Here is a 21,568-nt window from a genome sequence, read left to right on the forward strand (position 1 = left end):
ATTGTATTCTTTTCATACAATAGAGTAGTGATAAGATTGTTGTATGACATGGGAAGCGATGCTAAAAGTAGCACTGCTTTGTCTTCTTCCTTAATCGTACCTTAGAGCCTTACCAACTCGCTACACACCTTTGCAAACTTGTTTGTCTGCTTTGAAAGATCCGATTCTTCCTTCAATTTCAATCTGAAAAATTATTTATTTACAGACAACTTATTTGTTAGGGACTTTGACATATATAGTTCTTATAGCTTCTTCCACATATTCAGGGGAGATTCCTCCTTTATGACCGTGTATATAACTTCTTCTGACAGACACAAACGGATGGTGCTCATAGCTTTCTCCTTGAGATCGGTTCAGTCATCTTTTTAGGTTTTATTTTTCAACAATGCCTTGCTCAATCCTTATGAAACTAAAATATCACTGACATTTCGTTGCCACAAACTAAAATTGTTTTTCCCATCAAATTTATGTATATCGAATTTTGATCATGACATCTTTATTGAATTTTGCATGTCCAATATGATGCTTTGATACCACTTTGTTGGAGTAAGTTGGCTTCTTATCTCACAACAATGATGTAAACCCGAGCCACAATAAGCCCGGATCAAACTATGGGTATTAAAAATTTAGATTTAACACCACTACTAATCTACGCGCTTTGCGAAGCACGATAAATGAAGATAAAACGATATAATAAAGTAGATAACCAAACAAAAATAATTAACCACGTAACACATGATATCTTATGTGTATATTCATTGCGGGGAAAAACCACGGTACAGAGCGACAAAGATCTCAACTATAATAAAAACCTTAGAGTACACCACTCACCTTCTTTGATTATAGGATCGCCTGATCTCCCCCTGTGATGCACAACCCTACGAAAACTCTATTCACTCAAGAAAAACCTTTACAAGCATTGGAAATCCTCTCACATCGTGAAAATCCTCGCCACTAGAGAGAACACTCATATTTTTTTGATAATACAAGCCCTAATTTAGAATTAGGCTTAAATTGCCCTTTACTTACTCAAAAACGTGTAAACCGTCAGTTGCGCATTTGGTTGACTGAGCTTTCAATTGAGACTCTTGGTCAATCAAAACAGTCCTCAATAGATTGAGAACATCACAACGAGATTCAGTCGACCACGGAATTTCTCAGTTGACTGAGCTGCTCCTCTAGCCGATAGGTAGAATGCAAGGCATCCTGCACGACAAAAGTCCAACCCAAATTTCACGGGTAACTATGCAAATACCATGTTGATTTGGCAGATATAACCATTTGATCCATAACAAAAAATATGGATGATTAATATCATTCATGTAAAAATAGGTTTACTAATCAATTTGACCCATCCACATGGTCTTAGTTAAGAAAAAGCTCACGATAGAATGCACGTAAAGTTAATTAGGAGGGTGTGAGGAAAGAAATGAGTTTTAGGATAATATATCAACAATATTAAAGATATATATGAATAAGCAATAGCAAATGTAAAGATCACGGGTAGAAAGAAAAACGAGTTCCTAAGCACGGCAGGTTTGCACTTAGGGATTGGAACATGTTGGGTATGCCTGACAAGTACCCAAACTTGGGCCGACGTCAGCTGAATATTGATATAGGTAAATGGGTTTGGATATGGGTATCAATTTAAGCCTATTTAATAAATGTGCTGGGTGTGGGTATTCGACTGTTGATATTTAAACTCGGTTCAAACCTAATTATATTTTAATATTTTATATTTATAGATTGCATTCGTAATATTAAATTTATTTTATAATATTTAATTAGTAAATAATAATAATAATAGTTTTTTATTTGCAAATACATGTGAGGAAAATTATCCTGGTTCTTACCTTGTTGTAAGTATAGACTGTGCAAATCATCCATGAAAAGTAAGCCCATATTGCTGGGCGCATTACACAAGATATGCAACCCATCTAACAAGGTTAACCCACCATGAAAAATAGGCGCACTGTGGTCTGTGATTGGGTATGCCATCCAACCCAAGTCCAATAATTCACTATTTAAGTTGAGTAATTGTATGCTATGTGTACACTAATTAATCATGTGATGGATTGAACACATCATTAAACCATGAAAGTAAGCACTGCAAAGTTCATAAGATCTAACAATAATATGGCCACACGTACACTTCTAGGTTTAACTTGACTAGTTAATCATATGGTGGATCTCAAAATCACTAATAGGTTTATTTATTTATGTAATATTAATCTAAAATTGAAGGCTAGTATTTTCTTAGGCTTCTAAACAAAATATTTTTAAAGCATTCCATAGGCTACTCTACTCGAGCCCGGTGTGAAATGCCCCTGCATTAATCATCTCTAGAGAGAAGCTCTGATACCAATTTGCTGTGGAACAATTAACCACTTGCTTTAAAAGCTCGAACTGTTACAGTATGACGAATTAATTCTTTTATTTCATAGCTCAGGTTCTGCATCTCATGAGTTAGGACCTCGGCCGAACCTCCCTCGTGGGCTCATGGGCCTCAATCACGTGGGCCGCCCACCTCGAATGTGAAATAACAAATGATGCCCAATACTCTAATGGGCTATTGGCACTCAAAAGGTATGAGTACGAGTCTCCATTTCAAGCTTGCCATGGGTGTTGATATAAGCATGGGTGTAGCACCCACTGGCTGGCAATTCCCAATTAGACCCAAACTCAGCCCATTTGCACCTATACTTGTATGAAGGTAAGCATTAAGCCCACACCTTTCCACATGGGTGAGTTTACTAAAGAGATGTTTATAGAACAAGATCCCATGGTGTATATTATTTAACATAGTTTTGATGAATGAAAAAAGGGACGAATCATTGATAGAGTAACTTGGTGGGTTTTATCGCAGATATTCTTTGTTGATCAGGTGGGCTTAGATGAGAATAGGTGGGATGGAATTGCATTTGGTCTCGCGTGGAAATTTCAATGGATTTTGAAATCTATTATACATGTGGGCCACACATTGATGCATGTGTTTTATTCACACCGTTCATCTATTACACTCTATATACATAACATTCGTGCACAAATGATTGACGTCTGTTGTGAACTTGGATCCTTGATTATAATTCCATGGTCACCAAACAGGGTTTCGCTTAATCTAGTGTATTTGGAATAGCAAGAAATTTATCCCAAACATGGGAATTGGATAGCTAAAATACCATGTTATTTTTAGACATGCAGTCATTGTGCAATAATGGCGTTAAACTCATTTCCTACTAATCGATACCATGTAATCCCACGACCAAACAGGCCCATATTAACAGAGGATTAAACCCTTGCGCGATTAACCATTCTTCTTCATCCTTCCTCTCTGGCCGCACGCAACAGGGCCACCACCACTCTCAGCAGCAGCCAACGCCGCATCCAGCAGTACATCACCGCAGAGGGCATTGGCCCCGCCGCACGCAGCAGCGCCCTTCGCCATCCCGGGTTTCTCTCCTGTTCTGCGCAGGTGCGGTCTCCGCCAAGCAGCAGCCATCTTTTCCGCTGAAATCTGAGTGATTTGTTTTTGGCATATCTTCCGCATCATATATCGATTTGTGAAGTTGGTAGTCAAATTAAAGATGGTTGGCGATTGCACTTGAGATAAATAATTTGTTTTTGGTTTATCTTCGTCATCATATCTCGATTTGTGAAGTTGATTGCTCATTAAGTTGGGGGTTTTGATAGTCGGATTCAAGATGGTTGGTGACTGCATTTGATATTGCTTATCGGTGTGTCTTCTCCAAGTTTTTATTTTATTTTTCTGAGATGATTGTTGTTAGAGAGCCATTTACTGGAAAAATTAGTCTTTCGTACCAACATTAGAGCCCTGAACAAATTCTTGACTTGGTCTTCGTAGGCCAAATTGTTCCTTCCTGTTTGGAACGTGGGATTATGTGGTATGGAATTGTATTTGGTCCCATGTAAAATACATCTTGCGTTTCGAAATTATGAGAAGGATTGGATCAATCCAAGTATCATATCATCCAGTCCCAACAAGAAATACGGCAGGATTTCTTGTGGATTTCGAAATCCACTACACCTGTGGGCTCCACATTAATGAACGTGGTTTATCCATGCTGTCCATCCATATGCGCCCTCTGCACTTGACAATTGACTTGCATATGCATACGGATGACTGGCATCAGTTGTGAAATCTTGTTCATTGATTACAATTCCATGTTCCCCCAAATGTAGGTTTCACTTAATACAATGTTTTTCCTAAAGTGAAAAATTGATCCTGAACATGGGATTGAATGGTCAAAATACCATGATATTTTCAGACATGCAATCATTGAGTAATAATGGTGTTAATTCCACCTAATGCAATTAAATACCATTTAATCCTATTTCCAAACAAGTTGGATGCCTATAAGTTCTGGAAGTCACTTATAAGAAATCCTGTTTGAATGTAAGCTGTCACTTACAAATATAAGTTGGTTTTTGTGTTTGTGTAACCTATAAGTTACTTACAAGTATAAAACTATATATTCACACTAATTAGAGCTTGCAGTAGAGAATCGTTCTAAGATGTTATAATCACATAAGAAATCTTGGCATAAAATATGCTATTTTATTCCACCTATATAGATGAATATTTAAGCCAATTCTCAAGCTAAACCAATCATTAAGTGGGTCATAAAAAAGGGCCCATGGATTCAAAATACCTACAATGTGAAATCCTGGTAATGCTAAGATGCGACCACAAAAAAATTTACAAGTCAATGGCCTGATACAACTCATTTGCAACTCACGAGAAGAGGAGAAGCATTGTACAATAGTGCTGGATTACATAACAAGATGCCTAGCTGTGCATCTAATCGAGACACGATCAAATGCTTCAAGAACAAAAGGTTGCATAGGGACACATAGACAATCCAATCAATTGATCTAGACGTTTCCATCAAGTTAGCCCACAATTAATGAACTACCAAGCAAAAATCACAAAATCACACTGGTCAAATGATTAGAACCATCCAATCAATAGCAAAAAAATTGCCAAAAAAGGGACAATAAAGATTGTTTATGGAAATAATAGGTCCAATCAAGAATTTGAAACATTCATTTGGAGGGACCAGAGTTCATTGCTTATGGTTGCAAACAACCCCTTTGATCATATGCTCCTAAACATATCATCCATGGATTGGAAAACCAATGGCTACAAGAAAGAAGGCCAAGTTTTAGATCCACATTGTCCATTAGTTTTGCAACTCATTTTAGGGCTTGGGCCAAAAAATGAAGCAAATCCAAATCTCAGGTGGGCCACACCATAGGAAAGAACAGTGATTGAATGCCCACCAATAAAACTTCTCGTGGGGCCACAAATTTTTTTGGATCATTTGGTATTTGTGCTTTCCCTTCATTTAGGTATGTGTAGCCTTGTTAACATGTTGGATGGCAAATAAACGTTATGGTGGGCCCTATGAAGTTTTTAATAGTGGACATTCAATCACCACTATTTCCTGTGGTGTGGCCCACATGAGATTTGGATCTGCTTCATGTTTGGGCTCAAGCCTTAAAATGAGTTGGCAAAATTGATGGCCGACGTGGATATACCGAAAAAATACCTTAAGGTGGGCCCCACTGTCACGACCTAACTGAATTGGGCCTATTCTAATAAAAGGAAAAAAGAAGCTCATAACCCTAACTGCAGGGAGGGAGAGAGGGGAAGATAGATAGGCACACAATGACTCTGATTGTAGAGGGAGGGAGGCACAATGGCTGGAGCTTTCCTGTAATGGAGGTGTGTTTCCCCCCTCTTTCCTTTTCAAAATCAGACCTTGGCTTGTAAGTCACTTACAGGGAAGTGACTTCTCACCCCCAACCCCGACAAGTTTCCTGGTAATTTTTCTTACAAGTGATTTATAGGCAAATTTTCTCCCCCAAACACCACCTGTAAGTCACTTTCCACTCACCCAGCTTACAAGCATCCAAACACGCCCTTAGCAGGTAGAAGAATTTGGGTTCTAAATGGGAACCCAAGGAAGATGATCCAACATGTGAAGATTGGATGACAAAAAACTATACTATAATGGTTTGGCTGCTTCACTCCATACTACCAAGAATTAGTAGTAGCGTAATGCTAAAAGTCGGACAACTAAAGAAATGTGGGATATAGTCGCATATATGTCATCACAAAGATATGATTTGGCTAGAAAATTTCAACTTCATAGAGAAATTGCCAATATGCAATTGGGTGAATCTTTTGTGGAAGAGTATTATATGCTGCCCTTTGCCAATGTGGGGATGAGTTGGATTGTTGTATGCTCATGGTTAACATCCCAAATGAGACTCAATAAATGGCTAGAGAATCATTAAGTATTTGAATTCTTAAATGGGCTTTATCTAGATCTAGAGTCTTAGCGTGCTCTGATCCTTTGCCGGGTGTCTCTTCCTCCTTTAGAGACCGTATACAAAATATATTCGGAGTGAGCTCATCGTTGTATCACATTTGGAGTGGCACCTACTTCTTTTATTGAGAGATCGTCATTTGTGGCAAGATCTAGACCATTAGGGGATTTTCAAGAAAAGAGCCTACTCATCCACCGCCTCGGAATGTTAACCAAGATAGTTTGGTTTGTAATTAGTGTGGACATTTGTGTTGTACTCGTGATCGATGTTATATGTTTTACCCTCATTTTCGTCCTAAGCCTTAAAGTGGGTTTTATTTTTATTTTTTAAGAGTCTGCAAATGTGTGCGTCTATCTATTGCCTCCTCTAAGAGGGAGTGGATTAGGTACGGCCCCGGTCTCACCCAACGCGGTGGGGCCTATCTTGATGAATGTATTGTATATCCACGCCGTACATCTGTTTTTCCAGCTCATGTAAGGGCACGAGCCCAAAATATAAAGTAGATCCAAATCTTAGGTGGAACACAGCATAGGAAACAATGGTGATTGGCCATTAAAAACTTTTCGCGGGCCACAATAGTTTTGGATCAAGCTCATAATTGATATTTTTTTCCCTTCATCCAGGTTTGTTTGACCTTATCACAGGTTGGATGGCAAATAAACATTACGATGAGCCCCAGGAAGTTTTTAATGGTAGGCGTTCAATTACCATTGCCTGAGATTTGGATATGATTCATCGGGCTCATGCCCTAAAATAGGCTGGTAAAATGCATGGGCGACGTGGATATACGATACATACATAAAGGTGGGTCCCATGGTTAGGGTTGCACCGTGTTGGGTAAGGTTGGGCTGCCAGTGCTGCACCCAATCCACTCCCATATAAAGAGGGGGCTAATTATAACCATAAGAAATATTAGGAGGCTTCACAAATGAAGGAGTAGGAGGAGAAGGAGGAGGAGGAGGAGAAGGAGAAGGAGGAGGAGAAGGAGAAGGAGAAGGAGAACATTTTCAAAGGAGGTAACATCCTTCAAAACATACTTTTGTTTGGTTGTAGGACAATAGCATTTGTATCTCTTCTAAGTGGAGTAACCCAACAAAACACATTTGATGGATTGAGGCATTAACTTATCTTGAGATGGACAAACCACATGAACAAAACATACGCATCCAAACACGTTGGGTGGTATGGCGGGTTTGAGCTCGTAGCTAAATGTTAGATAGGGTGTATTTCAACATTGGGTTCTTGGGTTCGAGCCGACATCACCTATAAAAAGAAGGGAAAAAAAAAACCTTAGTTGGTGTGACAACACTTTAGAATTAGGAGACCCGGGAGCTCGTTGACTTGCCCAAAGATCGTCACGTGGTTGGATTAAGGTGGGTTTATACCCTTAAGTATCATCTTGATAGGTCTATTGCTTGTTATAAAGTTTGGCTGGTTGCTAAGGGCTTTACGCAGATGTCTCGTGTGGACTATTAGGAGGCCTTTCTCCAGTTGTAAATTTGAATTTGATTCGGGTTCTTTTCTCTGTAATTGCTTATTGACATTGGCCTCTTCATCAATCAGATGTTAAGAATGCTTTCCTTCATGGAAATCTTCATGGATATATATATATATATATATATATATATATATATATATATATATATATATATATATATATATATATATATATATATATATGAGTTTTCCTCCCAGGTTTAGACCCCAGGGATCTTAGGGAAAGGTGTGCAAGTTAAAGAAGGCATTGTATGGTCTCAAGCAGTCACCTTGTGCTTGGTTCGAGCGCTTTAGTACTATAATCTTTTTGATTGGCTTTCCGCATTGTGCTTTTGACCATTTACGTTGATGGCGTTATTGTTACTGGAGAAAGTAACGATGAAATCTCGTGTTAAAGAGTTTTTGTTGTGGAGCTTTGAAATTATAAGATTTATGGCTCATTCGGTACTTTCCTGGGATTGAAGTTGCCCAATCCTATAAAGGGCATTGTCATATCTCAGAGAAAGTATACTCTGGACCTTCTGCATGCTATTGGATTACTTGGTTCATGTCCTGCCGAGACTCCAATTGAAGTCAATAATAATTTGTTCTTCAAAGAATCTGATCAACTTGAGGATCTGGGTTTAGATTGTCGGTTGGTAGGAAAATGTATTTTCCTCTCATTAAATTGTCTAGATATTGCTAATGTTGTGAGTGTTTTGAGCCAATTCATACGTACTCCGTGTGCTCACCATCTAGAGGCAGTTTATCGGTTTCTGCGGTACCTCAAGTCATAATGCCGGTTGTAGATGAAGCTAACCTAGAAATCATAATATTTAAAGGTTCCATGCCATCCAATTTGTGAATGTCACATGGATGATTAAACATTAACATGGTTAGTGGTCCATACTTTGGCTTCAAAATCAGATGGTTAAGCTTGTTCGATCAGTTTGAAAACGGGATATGCTCCATCTATGGTCCTGATTTTGTTACACGTGTGCCACATGTAGGGTGGATGAGACACTGCAACTTCAAAAATGGTGATGAACTATTAGTTTATCTAGCACAGATCATGTGAGATCCTGGTTTTTCATCTATTAGGCCCCACCTTTGTATGCCGAGGTCCAAAAATTTGGCGAGGATCTGCTGATGAGGTGGCCACAATTCAGGTGGTTTGCTCATCAATGTTTTTAACCATCCATTTTATCTTATATGTGTAGCCCACATGATGAGTGGAACAACCTGATTTAGATGACATGTATGTGGCAGGGCCTGCCTGATGAATGGCCTTGATCTCTCATATGTTCGCCACATTGGAAGTGTAGCTATAGGAGATTGTTCTAGCAAAGATGTGGGAGCATCGTAGCTGAATGATGACAGTGAGGTGAAAGGATGCCCACCTTATCAAAGAAACAACAATTTTTTGTTCTGGCTACAATTTATGGTAGGGCTACCTTATTGATCTTGGCTATATTTTGGTTTATGATGGCCCCCATCAAACTGTTGGAACACCAATATGTCCCCTATCAGATGATTGTAGTGATCAAATTGTTGGTAAAAGTATAATTACAACCAATAGCCCACATTTAATGTAGGCATGATCAGGTTTTTTGGATAATCTGACCTGGGGCATTCCTGGACTGTCCACATGGGCCCACCATATGAGTGGTTTGGTTCACCCAAAGGTGGGTTTCACATGTTCAGTTTGTTGGGATGAGTGAATCGCGATTAAATGTGCTATATTTCCTCCATTGACTAGAATGATGCTTATCTTAAGAGAGGTTGCAGGGTTTCCCTCAATGGTAAGACGAGGGATATAATTCTTGTGGATGACCAATCTATTTTGTTTTACTTTTAATGTGTTTATTTATTTATTTAAATTCTTTAATTTTCATTTATTCTCTTTTCATTGAGATAGCATCCAATGTTTGCGTCGGAAAGTTGGAATATCGGAATTTATTTATTTCATGCATTTCTGCAGTGATTCTCTTGACATAAATGATGCTTTTTGGCATTGAAGAGAAGCTTTGATTGCTTGAGAACATTCAGCAATGATAAAAACTTTAAACTTACCTTGCAAGGTATATATTTATGCATTATCCTACTCTTTATAAGAGCTTCTTACTTTATTATTATTATTTAATTCATGCATAGAAATTCTTTGTAGAGTCGTCAAAGACCCTAATGCCAAAATCTGATTTATTGATAATCAACCACAACATGCTTTATACACTAAATTGTTGTGTTTAAGGCAATCTGAGTATAACTTACATTGTTGCTGTTAGAGTATATTTGTTAGAGTATATTAGATTAGATTAGGGTATCTAATTTATTTCCTTATTTTTTTAGATGTGTATCTGTGAGTCTTTTTCCAGATCCCTTACAGATCTTCCATCTCCTCTATATATTCAGTGGTTATTAGAGAAATAATATAATTTCCAGTTTTCCACGATGTAGTCGTTGTGGTTTAACATGGTATTAGAGTAGGATTCTACCTCTTGTTGCCGATGCTCATGCCTTGAGGATCCCTAATCCATCATCCCACCGTCCTACTTATTGCCATTGTCTTCCTAGTCACCGATGCCTGCACCGTTTTCGTCGCCGGTAGCCGCACTGCCATCGGAAGTAGCAACGTTGACCACCCATCTCGAGTCAGCGCCCCTCATTTGCAGATCCCCTATTTTCAGATCCCGTGCAACATCCCTGTTGCCGCACGAACCCGTCTCAAGCTGGAAACCTATCTTCATCCCCAAAAGTGTTGGCCTGTTGCAGATCCTCCAACATCTCCGGATCTGGATCCGTAGCCCCCAAAACCCCATAATAATCAACTGGCAACTCACCTCTTTGTCATATCTAGCGCCGGTCTCAACCCACAATTGATTGCCCATTACACTACTCAAAACTAAAGCCCTCCATCACCGTATCCTTGACCACTTGACCATTGCAGGTTAATCACCTACACCCTTAGCCGCCCAAAACCCATCGCCCCCCATCAACCACCTGAGGCGTTGATAACATATTTTGTTGGATGACTAAGGATTCTCCCCTATCACCATACACATCTATTAAATCTTCCCCAACATGTACCTTATCCTCAAAAACATGTTCTTCATATCGTGAATCTACTTCGATATTTGTTTGTATGCAATTGGGAGTGCCTTTCACATACTCTTCTTCCTCGACCAAATTTACTTTAATTGTGGACTAATGTTCAGGACAATGAAAAGAAAGATGTACTGGTTGCCCACACATAAATCACATAAAAGGCATGTTTCTTTGTTCTATCTTGGATGTACTACCCCCCCTCCCATTTTGTCCCGTTGTCGATGACGACCTTTTCGAGTGCCAAATATTCTCCTAAGTGCCCAATTAATTATCTTCTCGGCTTTCAATGCAAGTGTATATGCTGTTAAGGGTCAAATATTGCATATTAGACCCCAGTTATTACCTGATTTTATGAACATGATACTTTTTAACGGCCTATTTTAATCGTGTTTGTGTTGCAAGGTGAGTTTAGGAGGCTGGACTGAAAAAGGGTACTGAAAGCATGGATTTAACGCTTATAAGTCACCAAGGCAAGGGATGGACCCTAGGGGACCGAGATCGAAGAATTTACACGCCAAAGATCCGAGAAAACATGTGATCAACGATGAAGAGGCGTGAAAATCGTCCAGATTGCAAAATCACAGGGTTCCCACCATCTGTTTGGCTCGAAACTTTATATCTGGCCTGAGGACCATAAATTAACTGTACACGTCGAATTTCAGCCATTGGATCCTTGTGGAAGTGGCTCAACGGTCAGATCAGTCCATAAATCTCTGATTTTGGGGGTCACTTGATATCTAGATGTGCTTCAATTTTTGTCTCAATCCCTCAAATGAGGTGCTAAAACGGATGGACGGAGCGGATTCCCACACACATCATAAGTGGACCCCACTGACAGTGCTAGTGCACAGTGCACAAGTGCACTCGCTGTGCACTGGACCCGAATTGTGGTAAAAAAGCCGCTGACCCGACTAAAATTTCGAATTTAGAAAGAAATACCTTCCGCGTTTGTAGGGAGGTTGGACGACTGTCCGTTGGAAGTGTAGTGGGCCACCACCATCACTCTGATGGACGATTTGGACCGTTCATTCACCTCAAGGGGTGGCCATGACCCTAGCCATGTTGAGATTTTGGTCCCTTGCGCACGTACACGTGAATTGGTAGAAAACGCAGGATGGATGACGAGTTGATTTGATACAGTGGACCGCACCAAAAATCGACCAAAACCACTCTTTTCTAACTGAAATTTTGTCAGGAATCCAATGAATGGGGTAGATTTCGCCGAAAACATCACCATGGGGTCCACCGAACACGTCAGAGCAATGAATTTCGCAGGCTACGTATGTCCGTGAAAACCGGCCGTTGTGGGCCATTCTGTGATCTCAATCATGGTCGGATCGATGATCCGGACCGTCCACAAGCTCCAGAAGGGAGTCTTACCCCAACCAAGAAGCCAAATCAGATCATGGGACGATCTTCTTGCCTAAAACTCGGTCTAAACGCAATAAGTTTGCATTTTCATGCTGTTTTTGTTGCGTAAGACTTACGCACATCATCGATTACGTAGGTTCTTCACTCCACTGATTCTTGCTGACCTCAGAGCTTTATAAAAGGGAGAGAAAGAGAGAAGCTATCTTTTGGACTTGGAAGATCCAGGCAGTCGTGGAGGCATCTTGGAGCGAGGGAGCACGAGAGAAGGCAAGATTGTGGAGTGGCCGGCCTTCACGAGTTTTTCCTTCCCTTATCTTCGTTTTCCTTCTTTTTTTAGGTTTTTAGCTTGATCATGTCTGACTAAACCTCTTAGTTAGGGCTAAGAGGTGAAGCTTGTAGCGTGATGGGTAGTCTTCTATTGCTTTGATTTGTGTTACATTAAACTCTCTTTGATTATAGTTTGATATTAAAGAATGTTTTCAGTTTTTAATAGTTTATTGTGACTTAAATTACAATGGATCTGCGATAGTTTTGAGCATGTTCTTAGCATTATAGGGATTGTGAGTTTAGGAGTCCCTATTGTTCACCATCGTCTCCTGGGCATGGTTGGATGATGGAATCCTTCCTAACATTCATACATCTCTTAGATTGGATGTGGATTGGCTAAATTATGTTGTTTGCTTTGTCTCATGGGCATGGTTTTGTGATGGAATCAATTCTAATTCTAATACCTATCTTCTCTTGAAAACTGGATCAAAGGATGTTCAGATTGGTTTTTAATGAAATATCTTCCATCTGGATAAGGATAGGACTCTGAATCTAGTTGTGTTTGTGAATCAAGCATAAATCTCCCTAATTGCTACAAGTGGATCCTTGGCACCCTAGTTTCCCATCTTTGATTTTATAAATTTTAGTTAATTAAATTCATAATTATTCCCTTAATTTCTCCTGATTAGATTACGTCGTCGCCTAGTTCTAGTTCGAGTTACTTTCAGTTTACGTACAAGGTTCAATCCCTGTGGATTCAACCTCGGTCTTATCGAGATTATTACTACATCACAACACTATACTTGGGATTTGAACATATGCATTGGATATTTTAAATACATCTTTGAAAGAAAATTCAGTTTTGATATCCGGGTTAAAGACTATTAAGATATCTTGAAATCTTTTGGTCCCTTCATACTCATGAAACCTTGCCCGTGATGTTAAGGCACGGAACTCGGTGTATTTATTTATTAATTTGTTCCCTTAACACAGATTGCGACATCTTTGATAGAGGTCACGGTCGTAAATTGCGGGTAGGAAATTTCCTTTTAACTTCTTCATTTTTTTCAAGAATTTATTTTTTCTTTACCTTGACGGTTTCGTTCGGCTTGGAGATCATCCCACCATGCTAATGTGTGACCAGAAAATTTCACAGCTACTAACTTATCATTTTGATTATCCACTACTTGTACTCAAATGCTTTTTCCGCCTTGCGTAGCCAATTGATGAAGTAATCGACATGCAACTGGCAATGAAATTTCAGAATTTCTAACTTAATTTACGGGCCCTCTATCATGTTTCAACAATCGAAAGATTCGATCATTGGCGTCTTCACAAATCGGAGCCGCCTCTTGTTGATCAGGACCTTAGTGGGTACCTCTCCATACGTGTCCACGTGCTCCAACTTCGGTTTCCGGATTCCCTTAGTGCTGGAGCTCTCCCATTTGGATAGTGAGATTGCCCATTGTATGCGTGAATCGATCTACTCGCTCCGTGAGTGTGTGGATGAATTGGGTTAATTGCATACTCTCTTCTTATGTCACTTCCTTCGAAGTCATTAGGAGATGATGTAAAGTTGGCAGTTTCCCAACAATCACCCGTACTTATACCAAAATAGTGCAGCTCGGTTATAGAGTCAATGAGATCTTGATACCCAAATCAGGAAAAAAAAAAGTACACCCACCAGAACAATGGAGTAGAGAGGGAGAGAACTTTATTGTCCTCCCCCTCCAAAAAAAGAAAAAAAAAAGAAAAAGAAAAAGAATAGTCCAACCTGTCCACCTGTTTCTAACATTGTGGTCCACCTGTTGGGGACCAGCTTTATTTTGGGTGAGAACATTTACATGGTTTGACCCACCTGATGGATGGCTTGGATATTGCGCCTTTATGTCAAGTTGGCATGTGTGGTGACATGTAGAGGGCATTCCTTGTACATGTGTGGACTTAGCAAAACTCTATATCTATGTAAACCCACACATTGGATGATTAACAAGTGCGTGCGCGCACGTGTGTGTATTTTTCCGTTTGCTTTTATCATACTTTGAAGTCAAGCTATTGCTATTGATGAGAGGATTTGGCTGTTGGATGCTAGACTTTTGTAGTCGTGATGTTAAAATTCGTAGAGTAGCTGGTTTTGACAAGATTGAGATGGTTTCCAATTTTTAATGAGCCTGCTCATGTTTTATACACATACTCGCTCAGTTAGGTTTAGTCTTCATATAGGATTGTTTAATTGGTTTCTTTTTGTTGATACTTAAAGCAGATGTTTGTTGCCTTCTAGGGATCAAAATTTTTTCTCGGTAAGGCTGAGGGACCCCGTCCAATAAAGACCAAGGGAGTAAAGATGGACCTGTCATTAACACGGCCTGATGATTGGCATCTCCATCTTCGTGATGGTGACCTTCTTGGAGCAGTTGTTTCTCATAGGTACATTCTTCGTTTTTTTCCCAAAACATGGGTTTCAATGGACTAATGGTTTATTTACATAATAACAGGCGTTACTTATGGATAGCTTTGGTTTGTTTGCACATTGAATAGGGATGAGCTAATTGTACTGAAAACAACCTGATCTGTCTGCAGTGCCCACCATTTTGGAAGGGCAATTATAATGCCAAACCTGAAACCTCCTGTCATGACTACAGCTGCTGCTGTCGCTTATCGAGAATCCATATTGAAAGCACTGCCCGAAAACAGTGATTTCACTCCTCTTATGACCCTTTACTTGACAGATCACATGAGTCCTAATGAGATCAAGCTTGCCAGTGAGTCTGATTTACCATCTTTCAATTGGTGTATGCAAGTTTTATCTGAAAGCGGTTAATAGTCTAGAAGTGACTCCATGATCTTCATAATTGTGCGTCTTTTCTTTTATGCTGTTGATCTCTTAGCTTTGCAATTTTCCCAGTGCATGAATGAACTTATTTGTAGCATCGGTATATAAGTTACTAAATTGCCAGTTAAATCCCTAATTGGTTGGGTGACTGTTTATACTTTCTCGGTTTATTTTGTTTATTAGACCTATTAAATCCTTCTTGACAGAATTCTTTATGCTTTGCATAAAAGTTCTCATATGCATTATCCACCATAGGATTCATAATGATTGCATGCTCCTTGATTCAGTTGAAGTCACTGTAATGGCAATCAGAAGATGAAAAGATGTTGCAAGAATGACTTAACATAGTTGAAATAAAATCTCGAGTATGGCAACTGACTGGTCTGCCATTTAGGATGCTTATTGAAATGCAGTGGTAACTTTCTTGAATAAGTGCATGGGTTGTATATATGCTTTGTCTAAAACCAGGTTGTATAAGCTAACTAGGTTGATGAAGGTGTTGATGGTATGGAAATATAAGTCATCCAGTTAGGATTACGGAGATAATAAACCTGAAATTACTGTGTCACACAGTGATGTGTTTCTTGTGTATTGACATGAAGGTATTGTTAGTGGTGTCATTTTGAATCAGTTTGCTTCAAACGTAATGCTAGGGAGGGAGGGACGGAGGGAGGGAGGGAGATTTAGGCTTTGGGGCCTCTCCCAAGGTTGTGGCTTTGGTGTGGTTGGTGGGATGGAAAAGGTGTCAACGGTCAATACCTTCGAAAGAGGGGAATGGTGATCATCAACATATACTCTCTATGCTGGCAGGATGAGGAATTGGCTGACCATCTCTTCATTCATTGTGCGAATAATGGGTCTCTTTGGGGGTGGCGTGGGTGTTACCGAAGCCTATCAAGGATCTCCTCCAATTGTGGAATGGGGGTTTGGTCGGCAAAAGAGGAAAGATGTTGTGAAGGATGGCTCTTTTGACCTGCTTGTGGACCTTTGGGGGGGGGGGGGGGGCGCAGAAATGACCTGTGTTCCGCAATCTTTGTGCAAATGCATTGAGAGTTTTTAGGAGGGTGAAGGCAGATCTTATGGAATGGGCTTCGATCTTAGTTGGCCTAGACAACTGTGATCTATCTTGTATATCTTGGGTTGTGGTGTAATTCTTTGGCCTTTGGCCCCCTTTCAATAAAATCATCATCTTAAAAAAAAAAAAATGTACATGGGAATATCTTGGATCCTTGCTCATTGAAAAGACGCTTCATCTGTTTGGATCAATTTTCAGCCTGATTATAATTATCTCTACATTGCTGTTTTATTGAATTCCATTGTTCATTTACCATACCAATAACCAAATATTCACTAATCTTCATCTGTTTAGATCAATTTTCAGTCTCATTATAATTATCTCTACATTGCTGTTTTATTGAATTCCATTGTTCATTTACCGTACCAATGACCAAATATTCACTAAGGTCGTGTTTGGATTACCGATTATTGCAGTCATGTTTTACAACAGTAATGTATTGTAATCAGTGCTCGAGTTATCGATGAAATGTCGATATTATTGCTGATAATATTGGTGTCGCCAGGCTAGCGACATCGAAACCCCATTTTTTCGTTTCGCTTCGGATTATCGGCGAAATATCGAAGATATCGCCGATAATTTTGGATTGTCGCTGATAATTTTGGATTACCACTGACAACATCGACTGTAGCCACCAACCACACTACCTATCATGGGAAAACTATAGCCAACAACCTGGATTTTCAATAAATAGGTAAAAAATTTGAAAAAATATCGGAACTGAGAAGATATCGTACTTGGTTGATCGAAACTCGGAGCTCGGAAGAACGCCTCGATAAACAGCGCGATCTTCGAGCATTGCAACAGTCGATCTTCGAAGATTTCATTCCGTTTCCGAGTAAGAAAACCCCTTTCTTCGGCAACAACCCTCCCTCAAAAACCCTCTTTCTTTGGCGGGATTGCCTCTTCATCGGACTTTTAGGGTTGGTTTATTTATTTATTATTACTTCGAAACTTCAAAGATATGGAAAGAAATCGGGTTGCGTACGAGTTATTCGGTGCGCTTTTATCGTACTGAGTAAACCGATTTGGGCCCACCTTGAATGTATGTGGTCTATCCACGCCCTCCATCCCTTTTTCCATCTAATTTAAGGGGTTGAGCTTAAATTTGAATCATATCCAAAGATCAGGTGGATCATACCACAGGAAATAGTGGGGATAATGATTTCCACCGTTGAAACCTTGCTAGGCCCCACAGTGATATTTATTTGTCATCCAACCTGTTCATACGATCATAAAGATATGGATGAACGTAAAACACAAATATAAGCTTGATCCAAAACTTCTGTGGCCCCCAAGAAATTTTCAACGGTAGAAGTTCAATTCAATTATTTCATGCGGTGTGGTCCATTTGAACATTGCATATGCTTCATTTTTGTGCTTTAAGCCATAAAATTATCTGGGAAAATGGATGGACGGAGCGGATAAAATACAAAAATCATGGTGGACCTCACAGAGTTTACTCAGTACGCTAACCATAGTGAGTTACTGACTACGCAATTTGCTTCCGATACACAAGGGACATGGTTTGGCTAATGACGTTGCGACTAACTAAGGGCTAGTGGTCGGTGCTATGTGGGCCCCACCATGATCTATTTGTTTTATCCACACCGTCCATTCATGCTTACACATTATTTTAATCATTTTCCCCATAAATGAGACATCGAAATCTCAGGTGGACCACACCATGAGAAAATAATAATGATTGAACGTCTACCATTAAAAACCTCCTAGGGCCCACTGTAATGTTTATTTGACATCGAACCTGTAGATTAGCTCATACAAACCTGGATGAAGTTAAAAAACAAATATCAGCTTGATCCAAAACTTTTGTAGCCCCAAGAAGTTTTTAGCGGTGAGAGTTCAATCAACACTGTGTGGCCCACTTGAGATTTTGATCTAACTCAGTTTTGAGTTCATACAAAAAATTATCTGGAAAAAATGGATTAGACGGCATGGATGAGACACATACATCATGTAGGGTGCACATAGCACCGACGTTTGATTCCTGGATAACGTCAGGGGAGTACCCATGTGGACGCGGATTTCCTGTGCAAGCCTTCTGCGGGAATTCCTGCACTGGGATGCTACGTGGGGCCCACCATGATGTTGATGAAAAATCCACCTTGTTTATCCATTTTTTCAAATCATTTTAGGGGATGAGGCCAAAAATCAGGTGGATCCAAAACTCAAGGTGGCCACACGAGAATGAAAACTGGAGAAAGATTTTTCCACTTGTGAAACCTCTCTGGGCACCATCTTGATGTTTATATGCCATCCAAACTGTTTATAAGTTCATTTCCACTAGGATAAAGTGAAAACACAAAATTAGTAGCCTTATGCTAAACTTTTGTGGCTAGACATGTTTAAAGTTTAAATGGTGGTCATTGAATCTCCATTATTTCCTCTCGTGCGGCTACCCTAAGTTTTGGATCCACATGATTTCTTTTCTAATGTCTTAAAATGATCTAAAATAACGGATGGATGGGGTGGATTTTTAAAAAACATCTTGGTGGACCCCACGTAGCATCCCAGTGCGTCACTCTCCCCACTGTGACTCTGTTTATAAGTTTTTAATTGTGGGCGTCACTCTTCCACTGTTTTCTGTGGTGGGGTCCACTAGAGCTTTAGATCAGACTCGTTATTTACCTTATGCCATAAAATGATATCTCCAAATGGTTGGACGGTGTGGATACAAAACATATACCATAGTGGAGCCCACATAACCTGGTGATTTTTTTAAATTCATTTACTTTTGCATGTCTTAATTGTTGTAAGCTTGCATTTGTATCATATAAACTCATTTTGGTTACTATTTGAGTGATTTCTTACGACAACGCATGCCTTTTGGCCCTCATTAAATGGAAACTTATTATTTAATGCATTCTTTTTGCAATTTTTTCATTCCTGAATATGTAAATATGTGTATTTAGGCATGTCCTGAAGTTTCACTGAAAAATTCCATCATTTTCTCCATGTTTCTCCCGTTTTCTCTGCATTTCCAGTTATTGGCGATATTATCGGCGATAACGATATTATATCTTTATCTCCGGCCAGCGAAACTTGTAGCGATACCGATAACTCGAACATTCATTGTAATATATGGTAAATGAGTAATGATTATCATGACGACAGTACTCAAAGACCATAATAGTGGCCGTACGCAATACACCTCCTACAGCTACACTTTCCATTTGTATAGTATTCTTGGTGGTTTGATATGCGTGGATGTACTTTTGTTAGTACATATCATATCCACACCGGTGTCCATCCATTTTGCAATATTATTTTAAGGCATGTCCTAAAAAATGAGGAAGATCCAACACTTCTGTGGCCCCAAGAAGCTTGCAATGGCAGGTGTTCAGTTCAATTGCTTTCTGTGGTGTGATCCATTTCTGGTTTGGATCCACCTTATTTTTTGTCTCATTCCATAAAATGATCACCAAAGGATGGACGTGTGGATATGATACATACATCATGGTGGGGCCCACGAAACTATGCCACATGGACACACCTTTGCCCATCCTTTTTCTGCTGTGATTCCAGAAGATTACTATGATTTGACAGTCGGCAATGTCCAATCAAAGACAAGATGCAATGATGTGAGTTTTACACCGCATTGCCGCAGTAGTCCATTATCCAAACAGGCCCTAATTATTTATCTCTACATGGCTTTTTTATTGAATTCCATTGTTCATTTACTGTACCGATAACCAAATATTCGCTATTCTCTTGGATACATGCTAAATAGGAAATGATATCAGCTTTGTAGTTTTATTGAAGATACTGATCCATTTGTCAGGAAGGAGTGGGGTGGTGTTTGCTGTGAAATTATATCCTGCTGGAGCTACTACGAATTCTCAAGATGGTGTTACAGATCTTTTCGGGAAATGCCTACCTGTTTTGGAGGAGATGGTTGAGCAGAACATGCCATTACTGGCAAGTTCCTTGACTGACTTGATATCTATCTATATATCTGTGTCTGTTACTATGCGTGTCCTCTGTATGTGGGTCTCAAAACAATACATACATACATGAATATATGTATGTATATATATCTAGGTAGGTAATACATACATGCCAATATGGATCTCAGACGATGCTTTTGGCAAGTGATGAGAACTCCAAAGCAGTCCAAAGATGGAACGAATCACATTTCTCTTAAAACATCTTATGGCATAGTTGTGGAGAATGTTACTGGGACAACTTCATTTCCTTGAGACTCTTTGACAGGTCCATGGGGAAGTAACTGATCCAGAGGTTGACATATTTGATCGCGAAAAGCTATTCATCGATACCATTTTAAGACCACTGGTCCAGAAGCTTCCACGGCTGAAAGTTGTAATGGAGCATGTTACTACTCTGGATGCTGTCAGGTTTGTTGAGTCATGCATTGAAGGTAATATTCTCTCTTCATTTGCAGTTCTTCTATACCAAGTTACTTTATTTCACTGTACCTCAGATGTCTTTTCTTTTGTGACATTTGGAAATCTTCTCATCCCACAGGGTCGGTTGCTGCGACTGTGACGCCACAGCATCTTCTTCTCAATAGAAATTCTTTATTTCAGGGTGGATTACAGCCACATAACTACTGCCTTCCTGTACTGAAAAGAGAGATTCACAGTATGTTCTGATGATCCCTTTTGCACACCACTGAGAACATTGGAAAGGTCTATTTACTTGCACTGTAGGTTTACCAAGTCACCCATTGATACAGAGTTCATGAATCATCATCATCATCTAAGCCTTATCCCAGCTGATTAGGGTCGGCCACACAGATCCTGTTCTGCCTTTCCACTCTAGCAAGGACCATATCCACAGTTAAAATATAGTAAGTTTTTTTCTTACCGTCTCCACCTATGTCCTTTTGGTCCTTCCCCTTACCTTTTTAGAGCCTTCAACTTGAACCAACTCACTCCTAAGTGGTGCAGTTCCTGGTCTTCGTCATTGTTTTAAGTATCGACAATATTGGCTAATATATCCCATGATATATCTTGTATCCCACCCGTGCGATATGAAACACATAAGTAGTAAGATATATCCCACATGTTCGATCCGATGACCATTTTCGAATTTCAATGCTTTTT

At 39.6% G+C, this 21,568-nt stretch overlaps 1 protein-coding gene across 7 annotated transcripts in view; it reads left to right on the top strand.

Annotated features, from left to right (window-relative positions):
- Positions 1-3,271: 3,271 nt before the first annotated feature.
- Positions 3,272-21,568, top strand: part of LOC131240902 (dihydroorotase, mitochondrial) — a 29,201-nt gene continuing 10,904 nt past the window's right edge. For 2 of the 7 annotated variants that reach the window (XM_058239432.1, XM_058239433.1), the window contains exons 1-7: positions 3,272-3,472; positions 9,812-9,911; positions 14,855-15,000; positions 15,154-15,335; positions 20,284-20,420; positions 20,715-20,880; positions 20,988-21,104. In XM_058239432.1, the coding sequence (XP_058095415.1) occupies positions 9,882-9,911; positions 14,855-15,000; positions 15,154-15,335; positions 20,284-20,420; positions 20,715-20,880; positions 20,988-21,104 (778 nt within the window). In that variant the 5' untranslated portion in view covers positions 3,272-3,472; positions 9,812-9,881. The other 5 variants (XM_058239427.1, XM_058239428.1, XM_058239430.1 and 2 more) reach the window with 5 other exon arrangements.

The sequence above is a fragment of the Magnolia sinica genome, chromosome 3 (assembly GCF_029962835.1).
Source record: "Magnolia sinica isolate HGM2019 chromosome 3, MsV1, whole genome shotgun sequence".
Lineage (NCBI taxonomy): Eukaryota > Viridiplantae > Streptophyta > Magnoliopsida > Magnoliales > Magnoliaceae > Magnolia > Magnolia sinica.